This window comes from Lepisma saccharinum, chromosome 12, assembly GCF_977018435.1.
Source record: "Lepisma saccharinum chromosome 12, izLepSacc3.1, whole genome shotgun sequence".
Classification (NCBI taxonomy): Eukaryota; Metazoa; Arthropoda; class Insecta; order Zygentoma; family Lepismatidae; genus Lepisma; species Lepisma saccharinum.
Window position 1 is genome coordinate 23,208,256 of NC_139240.1, and position 12,687 is coordinate 23,220,942.

At 37.2% G+C, this 12,687-nt stretch overlaps 1 protein-coding gene across 2 annotated transcripts in view; it reads left to right on the forward strand.

Annotated features, from left to right (window-relative positions):
* The window catches only part of LOC145996411 (uncharacterized), an 83,882-nt gene that overhangs the window by 25,280 nt on the left and 45,915 nt on the right, over positions 1-12,687 (forward strand). For both annotated transcript variants that reach the window (XM_083132864.1, XM_083132865.1), the window contains exon 3: positions 2,251-2,717. In XM_083132864.1, coding sequence (XP_082988990.1) covers positions 2,251-2,717 — 467 coding nt within the window. The remainder of the gene's footprint in view (positions 1-2,250; positions 2,718-12,687) is intronic.

Below are 12,687 nucleotides of genomic sequence, written 5' to 3' on the forward strand. Positions count from 1 at the left end.
ATCAGGTACCTATACAATGCAATTCTATAAATGCCTTGTGTTAAATTTCTAATACCTACATACCCTTTTCGTCAGCAATAATGGTATAACTGCATGTTGTCAGTTTCACAGTACTTTACTTGGATATACTGTACTGAAGCAGAAATCCTATTGATAATGTAAGGAAATATGACACTTTATTTTGCTCGATTCAATTGTTTCACTTATATGCAAGAGTTAAGTTGCTTTACAGAGAAGAGAGAAGTAGCTTTATGCATTGAAAAATGAGTCCGCACTCATGGTTCTTGCAAGCAGAGGGTTCCAAACCTCAGTGGAAATATCAACATATAATACCGAGAATGTATAAGGAGACTGATAAATTACAAATTGTACAGGGTGTCTATAAAGTCATTTAACATTTCTGCATGAACAGGATTTATGGTGCAAAATACAATATGTACTGAAACATATATCACAGTAGGACACAAAATCAGTATAACTCAATGTGACCACCCCTCAAGTCTAGGCACATATGCCAACAATCCACCATAGCCCGAAACACCTCCAACATAGCTGGTGTAATCTCAGCAACTGCGGCCATAATGCATTGTTTCAACTGGGCTATGCTTTGAATCCTCGCCCCGTACACCTTACACTTGATAAACTCTCAAATGTAAAAGTCTAATGGGGACAGATTGAGGGGGGGGGGGGCAACTCCCCATTGCGAGACACGACCAATCCATCTACCGGTAAAAACTTCATTTAGGTGATCACAAACGATGATGGCAAGATGGGGTGGTGCCCCATCCTGTTGGTGCATAGTAAGAAGCTTGGTGTGCCCCAATCCACCATGCTATGAGCCACAGTTGGTAGATGCTGGGATTATGGATGTGGTGGGGATACGTGTGATCGCGTCCTTTACATTTTCCACAATTTGTGGTGTTATGGCTGGCCTACCAGGACGTTCTTCATCCTCAACAATACCTATTCACTTGAATTTGTTGACCAGGTTCTTAATAGCCAGCCTGGTGGGGCCTGGTTTTCTGAATTTCAGAGTGAAGTCCATCCGCACCTGTTCATATGTCATTCCACGCAGACGAGCACAAACAACGGCTATTCTCTCTTCTATAGAGTACATTTTATCAGATCACTTGGAAAAAAGAAAAGGTTTGTCATTAGTTCATTGAAATGTATTTCTTAGTCAATCACTCTTCACTCTTATCTCATTCAGTCGTAACTTTAAAAATAATCAAGTATTTTATTTTAAACTTACTGTGTGTGACAGAATTCTGTAATCCTTCCCTAGCTTGTGTATTGTAATAATTTTCCAAATTCACTATTTTGCAGTTTGAATTAATATCATAGAGAATAGAGAAATTAAGTCAATTTCATAGAAGATAATATTGGTACTTAACACAACCATACGTGGATCTGTATGAGTTTATTATTTCCATTTGCAAAAACATCAATTTAGTTTAGTTTGTAATTGTCAGGGGAAAATGTAAATTTTGTCCTGGAAAACCTGGAAAAGTCAGGGAATTTTATTTCTGCTTGTTTGTAGCCACCCTGACATAGGCATCACACCAGCATTAGCCCTCAAAATTCCTAGATACATCGAAGTGCTCGGTTCCTACACTGAAATCCACTATAGGCAACATCTGCTGCCTAATAGGCAGCCATAGTCAAGGTGAAGTGATCAGCATGAGACTCCAGCCAGTACTCCTTCCCCCAGATTCACCAGAGCCTCTTTGATTAGAGGTTGGGTGATCATTGGAGCTGGGATGTTGCCTGAAAACTCCACCTGAGATCACTCACTCCAGGAATCAACTACACTTTCTGTAAAAACAACCCATGCACCCTTGTAACTCAGTCCCATAATTGCTGTAGAGAATGGGTTCCCAGAGTACATTGCGCTGCATGACGGTGTACTCTAGCAGACAAAATATCAACTTCTACATCAGTGTGTGTGTTCATTGTAACATCTGGTGTAGAAAAAAATATTACTGAGGAGTCATGATACTGACTGATAGCCTTCATACCAAGCAAATGCAAACAAATAAAGAGTGCAGATGCAATCTTATGTCGTGGAGGATAAATGTTATCCTTCATTCACCGTTGAGGTGTGCCTGGGAACACTAAAGCAGCCTTTCTTTGTTGGTGGCTTCTAAACTGCACAATTAGGATAGTGATTTCTGTAGGAAGAGGGAAGGGTTGTTTTATATATGAAAAGGCAATATCATAAAATTTATGTATGTTACGGTTGTATTTCAGAAGCATTCTGCATCCTCGTCTCGTAGTAGTGAAGAAACTATGCCTGCTCCAGTATCTGATATGGGTTTTCCTCTTCCTGAAGTGACAACAATAAAGTCTGAAATGGAAAGTGTTGATTCATTAGTTTGTGAACAATCATCTCTGGAGAATGTTTGGCTTCCAGACGAGTCGTGTGTCAAGACTGAAACCAAATCATTCGAAGAGCCTCCTAATGTTGACATCAATTTATCCAGTCAGTACATTGATGAAACTTTAGTTGATAAAGTTGAAAGTGAGAGTGATGAAAAATTGATGCATTTTGAAGGCACAAGTGAGGAAGCTCTTAGTGAACAGAATGTTTCTGAAAGTGAAGGATTTTATCCTGACAATGACAATGATGCATTAGTATTAAGTGATGACGATGACAGGAAGAAGAATGCAGTGATCACCGAAGAAGTGGAAGGCAAAAGGACAGATCCTGGAGAAAGGTAGGTGAAGGAAATTTTAGTGATTTAGGATTGAAAGTGAACATGACAGTACTAAAGTTCAAAATTGGACCTTATTACGTACGAGTTACAATGCAGTTAATTTATTGAATATTGTCACCAATGCTGCAGTGGTAGTGGGTTATTCCATACAAGATCATCCAGGTATCCACCCCACCATCTCAGATTTGGATGAAATTTGGTGTGATATCTTTGGATAAATATAGTATCCCATTGTTTTTTGTTTTTGTTTTAGGAATATCAACTCTAGTTTGAAATTTATAGTTCTTTAAAATTTTCTGCCATTTGATGGATTTTTTTGTGAATTTACATGCTCTACTTCACATTGCTCAAAAGTTTCAGACCCAATTATTAACATAAAAGTTTGAAATTTATCATAATACTTAATCAAAATTTTATGGGGATTTCAAATATCACGTAAAATGTAATCAAATGTCTCCAAATGCTTGCAATTTGAAAAACTGTGGTGTTTAATATGCACACATTTGCCTCTAACTTTTCTATTAATTTTTACAAGCTTGGACTAAGTACCATCAGTGTTGGCTATTTTGCCTCTTTTTGTGCATAAACAAAACACAACTGTTTGGTTTGCTGTTTTTACAGATATTCAAGTTTGTAAACCAATGTGAACCACACAATGAAATGCATGGTTTTTACTAAGCACAAGTAGAAGCACCTTGTTCAACCATATTCTGGAAGTATGTACATACCTTTTTATATAGAACAATCCATTTATAGAATGTTTTCGGAGGGAACACAACATACCACAACCGACAGTGTGGCATATTTTGTGAAAGTGACTACTGAATTATTTGGAGTAGTAAGCTCAACTAAGCCCCCCCCCCCCCCCCAACGTTTCTTAAGAGCATGAGGAACGATTTCGATGAGGCTCTTTTGTTCACTCATTTTGCTGTGAACTGGGCCACCTACCCCCATGCCCCACTATGGCTCCAGCCCCCACAGACCAATTTTTGCCATTAGTATACATTTTGCATGTGGCGTGATATTGTTAAACTGGCTGCTTTACCTCTCCAGCTACTTTTCTATAGGGCCATGGCTGACATGAAGATGGCATAATGTTGTTATCCCGGAATAATTTATTTTCGATTTCATACGACCATCGGTGGATTTGATGGGTGATGTTACCGGATCTAGATGGTGTAGCAGTGCCTTCCACCCCTTTAACACCTAAAATTATCCTAGAAGGCACTTTATCCAACCTTTGTATAGCTCCTTGAAAGTCAGTTTTAACTCTCTTGAAGGTGGAATGTAGCTCTTTTATGCACATCAGGTTTGGCAACACCACCAGGATTTTCATAGAAGGCAAGGAGAAATTCACTGTACTTGTGGGAGTATTATTTTTATTTTTTCTCTTGGGAATAATAAACTTGGATGGCATAGAAAAAGATATCAATGAAGGAGGACAGATTGAGGATCTCATTGAAAGGCAGAAAAGTCAAAACTTCCATTTGACTAGCCGTAACTTGAAGTTGTCATGAGGAATACATGGGATTCTGAAAATTGTTATTAATCATATTTTCAAATATCGTGTCTAGCTTAATAATCAACATAAAAAAGAACATGGGGAGAAATTCATACTTTCTCATACACAGTGTCTTTTTTTTTTTAGTAGTAGTAGTAGCATTGCTCATTCGGACAATTTTGAAATAAATGTACAACCAGTGCGGAACTGTAACTCTTCCCCTTAAGCTGTTTACAATTGTTGATGTCACAAATATTTAAAGCATTAATTTACAACTTTTTCTGACAAGCCCAACTTCTTAATTTGCTTTTTGGGGAGTTTTATTTGAACTAGGTTTCTATGAAAGAATCCATATGGTAAAATCTGGGCTGATTCCATCCAGACCAATGCTGAGTGCCATTGAAGACAGCATTAAATTTACTACAAGAAACAAAATAAAATTCATGATTATTTGCACCATGTCCCTCATTATAAAAATAATATGTCAATTGTTAAAATACATTTTACAATTATCCTCGGTTAATATTCTTTTTGATTGTTCAAGGATTTCCCATCAAATCTCGACCCCTTCTTCCTCTTTCACAGGGCTTCTTGTTCAAATTCTGCCACTCCAGTCTCAGCAAGCATTACTGAGAAGTTTTTGATATCCTTTCATCATAAACCAGGAAGACAAAATTTTGTGAGATTTTTACACCGTAATGTCAGCCTACCATTCCTAAAGTAGTAGAGCTTTTTGATATATAAAAGCTGACCTAAATTATTACTGTCATGTTCATTTACAATCTGACATTTGAGGTTTCTTATGTTTTTTTTTGTCTCTTGTTTGATGTGTGTAGCTTGAAAAGAGCGAATAGGATTTTCAGGTGTGGCTGCAGTGCAGGGTTATCTGGGGAAGTGGGTGGCAATTCATCAAGCAATGATCAGTACTGATCTATCACTAGCCTCAAACAGTTGATCATGTCTGTTTGCAAACAGATTATGAATATTTTTCTAGATATTATCATGGGATACAAAGTACATAGATATATATTTTTTTGACTGAAATTAAGTGTGCGAACTTAAGTATCATATTTCAACTTTTGGATATGGAAGAAATAGACTGAAATGGTATAAAAAAAAGGTAAAGTTCTCCCCTGTGCATAGCACCACGCCATGAAGGCGTATATGGGGTGTGGGGGTAACGCCCCACACTTTCGTGATCCGGTCGTGAGTGGGGGTGATGTGATCAGCATCACACCCCTGACTGCCTTTACCCCCCAGGGATTCCCCCAGGTACCCATGTTATTCGACACTGGGTGGGTGCCGGGGCCGCTTCCATCGTTAGAGAAGTTCCTGGATATGAACCCGCCGGGGATCGAACCCGGGACCTTTAGCATGGTAGTCAGATGCCTTACCGACTGAGCCACCGCGGCCTACAGACTGAAATGGTATAGCTGTACTTTTATAACCACATTTAATAACTATTCTGAGAAGGCTTCCCTGATGTCGCAGTGGTGGTATTTTCTCAAAATAGTGTGCCAACCCTAGTACATGTGCCTTGTTGTACACAAAGTATTTACAAGGGATGCAATTCAATTGGCTTTATCAGATTTTCTATGTAATTTGTAAAAAAATAAGTGAGATTAGTGTTATGCTGTATAAGAGATGCAGTTCATTGACTCTGATCTCAACATCTTTTTATTGCTGAAGTTTAAGCCAAAAGAAAGGAGTCTTTTTGTTTTTTTTTAAAGAAAATTGAGAACAAAAAGTTCTTCACGACTGATACTTCAGTTACTTCACCACCCACCTTTTAGGTTTCAAGTTAACCACTACTAAAGTACTGCTTAGGACCACTTTCCCTCCCTTATAGTTATTTGAGTCTCCCACGCTTCAGAATGTATGGAATCAAATATCTTTTCAATGAGACAATAATCGTAGAAATATATGTGTAAAATCCACCCTGGTAGTTTTAGCCCATAATCAACTATTTCATTTTCATATATGGCTATGTATTGGTACAGTCTCACAGAATTAACTTGAGATAAATGGCAGCTCTGTAAGTGATGCAACTGCACTCGAATTGGCTAAAGCGGGAGACTTCCCGCTGAAACGGGCCAACGGAAACTCTAATGTTCGGGCATGCGAAACGTTACCAACTTTTGAAAGGACTCGCGTGCAGTGACTGGTGAAGCAAGCGAAGTGGCAGTGCATAGAGCTTTCTTTCTGATTTTTTATTTCTTGTATTAGTGAGTGTCTGTGTGTAATTGTTTCGACAGCGCGATAAATGGATAGAAGCCAAATCAGAAAAGAAAGAACTGCACATTCACAGAATGAAGTGTATGCATTCTCATTGACAAGGCATTCCAATAAGTATCAGTTGAAGATTGGAGAAAAGCGGTTGAGAATGCGCGTAAATGGGAAAAAATTTATTGGGAGAAGGACTGTATCATCGAAGAAAATATTGACAATTTCATCATCAATATTGGGGAGTCAAGTATTCTGTCGAATTCTTCCTCAGACAGTGAACAAGACGACTGCAACATAACAGGGCTTGATGGAGACTCCACGGATGATGACCTCAGGTGTTTTCAAATTACGGATTAAACTGTTTATCCATTTATTGTGTAAGATTGAATAATTATAATGCTTATAATTTTCTTAGCATGTCCTCTTAATACAGTGATATTTCCATTACACAATGTAATTATTTTTCAAGTCTCCCATCTCCCGTTGTCAGCTGATTGCCCGTGATTCGCGTGAGAGTCAAGCATTTGCTGTAGGTTGGTACTCCTGCAGCAGCACCGGCAGCCATTTCTCTTAAGTTAATTCTGCGGGACTGTAAGATAGATTAAATAACATTTTAACATGGAGATGAAGACTATATTCACTTAAGTTTCAATTTCACTGCGTCTTTCACTTGATGATTCATATTTGAAGGCCCACTACAACAGGAAAATTACTATTGTATGTGTGCTACTGGGCTTTGAGCGTATACCGCTCAATTTGCCTGTTCGAGCACCTGTCAATTACGTACGCTGTCTAGCGTCATCCTTACGAACTATTAGACACTCGAACAAATAGCCCTTGCTGCAGCACTCTACCCACTACTAACCTGCACTGCAGCCTAAGGCCCAGGAACATCAAGAATGGTGAAATGATGCATGCACCCTTGTCAGCTGTCAGGGGGTTTGATGAACTTACTTTATTCCATTCCAAGGTAGGTCATAAGGTGAAAAGTGATAATATGATTTCCAATTTATTTGATAATTTCAGTTACATGAAAATATTTGTATGTATTTTGTATTATCATTTTTGTGTGTGCAATCACTTGGTTATGAAGAGAAACCAGTATCTGTAATGCTGTTTTAACTGTAGCAATGAGATTGGATAAATTGGTAGGGGATGATGGGTTTAAAATCTCAGTTTTCGGCATTTGAGCACTGCATGGGATGTGGACTTCTGCATTCAACTGTTTACCTTTTACCATGTAGGCTTTTTACTATTCCTCCTCCATAGTTTTGCAATGCTGAATTTTGTGCGTGATTTATAGCGACATATTTTTATTCCATAAAAATAAAATATTAAGAAGACTACATCCTGATATAACCCCTAAATGCTGAGCCTGATTTTCCCTCATTAGACATTACCGAGCCTTTTTCCAACTGGAATTTAAAATTATGCAAAGCTTTAAATAACAATGTATATCTTGTAAGCTATGAATGCTAGAGTAACAGATATTAGCTCATTTTGTTCAGTACAGGTTAGGCTATGAGCTTATGTTTCCTTTATCAACTAGTAGAAGAAAAAGAAGAAAGTTAAAAAAAAAATATTTTTATAAATAAATTTGTTACTTTGTCTGGCAAAGCTGGTGGTGGTTCATATGTGTTCCATTCTCATGACAAAATTGTGTACTTGTTTACTGATAATTTTACAGAGAAAAATATTTCCTAATGCAAATGCTGTGCTTGTCTTCAGTGAGAATTTTATAATGCCGCAAGGTTTTTATAATATTTTATATGTAGGAACCTATGAATGCCAGAGTTACAAATTATACATCGTTTTCTTCAGTACAGACTAGCCTATAAGCTTATGGTAAAAAATATAATTTATCAAGTAGAAGAAGATGAAATTGTGAGAAAATTATTTTTGTTACGAAATTTGAATTTCATTTTACCCCCACTTAGGCAATACCGAGAAGGGGGAGGGGTTCAAAATGGTACCAGCGTATTGCCTGATATGTGTGCCATTCTTCTGTGGAAAGAATTGCACACTTGTTATTGATAATTTCTGATGAAAGAAACATTCTAATGTGAAAGCTTTCTTCAGTACAGACTAGGCTATAAATCTATGGTCTAAAAAAATGAATTTCCATTTGTCAAGAAGAGGAGGAGGAGGACTAAAGTAAACTTTTTAATATTTTTTTATTTTTATTTTTAAATTTGCACTTTGTCTCAGAAACTACAGTGTGTTCGAAAAGTCCCCGCACTCAAAGTTTGAGAATTTTTTGCTTATAATTAATTGAGCTTGTCAATGTAATGAATACATACATATCTTGAAATCCACAAAAAATAATTTGTAAACTAAATGTGAGGAATACTGCAATTTCTGAAGTCAATAACACACTGACAAGATGGCATACCACTTTCCGTACCATGAAATACACAAAAAAATATGGAAACTAAATTTGAAACAATCCTCCGTTGCAGTTGTACCTGGTGCGGGATCATCAGCAAATAGACTTCTCCATTTCTCCACACATGTTTCATATGACGTACTGAAAATATGCTTCCAACATGTGATTCGCTCTGTGTGCGTAAAGCTTAATGCCCACTGAGACGTGGAGAGACACGGAAGCAGAACCCAACTGATGCATTTCCGACATCTCGGTGGGCGATAACCTTCAAGATAACCTGCAGACTTCTGGGACGGAAATTTTGTGCTTCTGTTCCCCACGTTTCCCTGTAGTGGGCATTACACCATTCGATTTCAGTGGAAGCAGACAACAGAAGTCCTGTTGCCACATTACTCAGTGTTTCCCCGCATCTCAGTGGGTGGTGTGCTTAAAAGACATTGTTGACAAACTGTGATTGTACATCCCACACCGAGGACTGTAGCAGCGGCACTGCTCTAAGCATAACATAAATTCGTTCTTCAAGGTCATACCAATCACTACTGGCAGACTTGACAACTAATTCAGATGAATGCCTTAGAAGCTTTTTTTTTTTAAAAGTATGAGTGCGGGGACTTTTCAAACGCACTTATGAATGCTAGAGCCAAATTATACCACATGTTCTTCAGTACTGAGTAGGCTATAAGCCTACGGTCGAAGAAACAATTCTAAGATGATTGTAAATACACATTTTTTTATACAAAAACTGAAATTTGTCGGATCCTCACATGTGCAACGGCAGGATGTGAGTGTTCAAAATGATACCTACATATTGCCTGATGTATTTGTTCCATTCTTGTGTCAAGAATTTTGCACTTGTTGCTGATACTTTTGTAGATAGAAATATTTTCTAATGTAAAAACCATGCTTGTTTTCTATGGGAAATGTAAAATCCCCCTGAAGACTTATGTAGCACTCAAAATATTGTATCTCTGAACATTACCTGAGGTACAGTATGCTCCAAAAGTCTAAAATGTTCCATGTGGCATATGTGTCACATGCCAGAGTTAGCGACCTGAACAAAATCTGACACACTTGTCACATCAGAAGCTTAAGGGATAAAGGTACCTACACTTAAATTCAGATAAACAAGCACCCACGTTTAAGTTAGTAACTCCAGCTTTGGAGGCGATCAGACATATCAGTACACCTGAAGTAAAATATAAACTATGACTTGCCATGGAATTTTATATGAATTAAACCATGGATTTTTATTTGTAAAATCTGCTATCCATCTACATAAGTAATACCCACTACCTTAAATTGTTCCTTGCACCAGTCTTTCCAATGATTCATGAGTTTGTTTTTTACTCAAGGTAATAAATCTGTGTACCATAATCTGTTGAAACTTATGTGTTGTGAATCTCTGGCTATATTAGCATATATGTCCACTCGTTCATTTCCCACATTAATATATAATTATATGCTTTAACATAACTAAATTGTATATCAATGTTCCTTTTACGAGCCAATTGAACTTGTTGAATTATTAGAATATTGAATATAAACTGACGGCATAATTTAGGATAAGATATAGATAAAGCTTGTAATACATTCAAAGGATGTGTAAGGATAAGATTTTTTTTATAACCTTCGGATATTCTACTTTGAACAGCTCAGTATAATGCTTAACTTTCCGCGGTGAAAATTTATGAATCTATAGGTAATCTAAACTGCTTGTACTTTTTTTTCTCTGGGATGTAATAGGCGCATCCTACCCCTTGGGTATCCTTTGAACCATCAGTGTATATAATTACGTGTGTTGGCCATTTTTCTCTGTACAATGCATATAGTTCTAGATCTCTGAAGTGTATTGTACATTGTGTTTTTAATGGTCAGAGGCGAGGCATCCGGAGACGAAGCAAAATAATAAAAATTTTGCATTTTAAATATTTTAGAGAAAAAGTAAAAATAAGTATTCGCATCTTTGTGCGAAATTAGTCAAATGACGCCATGATACAGCTAGAGATACACAAGAGATTCGCTAAGTTTAGCGTATCAAAATGGGAGCCCAGTTCTACCGCCCGTGCCCAACCTTTCCACTATGTTTCCTGTTAAGTACAGTGGTGTCAGGCGGCCCAAGTCATCACAGCAGGTCTGCGAATCCGAAGTCCTTCGACCGCTATTTTCTCCCGCTCTTGAAAGTCTGGTCATAAAATACCTTTTTTTCAGTCCCCTTGTTTACAACCACGGTAGGCTTTCTGTGACTGGATTTTGGAGGCAATACGAATTTCGGGGAAAGAGGTTTAACAATTTTTCCATTTTTCAGGTTATCTGAAATTTTGTATTTTCTATAGCATTTGCTCTCCCAATTTTTCGGAACTTCTCATCTGACGAAAATGTATGGTAAACAGACTCAAAATTTTTCGTTTTCTTCTGATAATCTAGACATGCTAAGTACCGTCAGATAGTATTTTCAATCAGATACTAGAATATGAATCGTACAACATAACGCATGACCTTGGTGTTTATCCTGGAGAAATATCCCCCCTTCCCCCACCTCCCGATGAAAGATTGGTACTGACGTTTGGCAAGTCTTGCGATGACTACGTAAAAATGTCACGCTTTGCCACTGTTAATGGTATATCAAGTTGATAAATCAAAGGATGTAGGAGAGTGAAAGTCTTGGACCGAAGTTCTGGGTCTAAGTAATGGCAGTATACAAAGAAATGTGAGGTTGTTTGTGGATTTATAACATCGGCAACAGTCCATTGTTTTTGTATTTCAAACAGTTTATTAAATGGATGAGGATGATTTTCCCAAGATTTAAGGAGGAATTTTATTGTTAATTGAATCCACCTGTGTCTCAAGCATGTTTCTTTTGTTCTCCATATAAACACTTACATTGGGGCTTGATTGCATGAGACCTAAAGAAATTCGCAATGCTTTTCTTTGTAATATGTCTATTTTGTTGAGTAGACTGGATCTTGCTCCCCTGTAACTGAAAGCTGCATAATCCAAAGATGAACGAAAACCATTTTTATAAAAGAGAAGTAAAATTTTTGGGTGCCCACCCCATTTAGTTGTTGCCATACTACAGAGTATATTTAAAAATTTCTGTAAATTTTTGTAAATGTCGTAATGAGTGTATTCCATGTAAAGCATTTATCAAAATACACACGTAGATATTTGCGAGTATCTGTCACTGGGATGTCGGAAATTTGTAGAATATTATTGGGATATGTGCTGGAATTTTGGATTTGTTTTCACTAAGGGTTAATCCTGCATTGTAGAACCATTCTTGTATGTTGATGATTAATCTCTGCATTTTTATTACACCTTGCGTTGCATCATCTGTAGTACTATAAAAACAAAAATCATGTGCATATTGTACTATCTGGAATGGATAAAGAGCTAAGGCATGCATTTCATTAGTGTAAATATGACTCTATGGTGCACATTGAGGAATTCCATTTGAAGTAAAGTGAGCGTCACTAAGTTTTTCTGAGACCCATCCATGCATCTTTCTGTTGGAATATACGTAGGTTCCATATAATTAACAATAGTTGGGGTGAATATGAAGGTTTTCTAATTTATTGAAGAGCATATATCAATTCATTGAACCATATGCTTTTTCTAAATCTATAAAAAGACTATAACAGTATGATCGATTAAATTTACTATTTTGAATTGGAGCACTAAGGATGGCTATTGCATCTTGACGGCCATAATTAATTCTAAAACCAAGTTGAGTAGGATAAAAAAACGATAGCGTTCTAGTGTCCAGGTAATTCTGAAATAGATTGTTTGCTCGAATATTTTTTCCAAGACTGAAATTAGCACTATGGGTCTGTATGATGTTGCACAATGAGGTTGTTTAT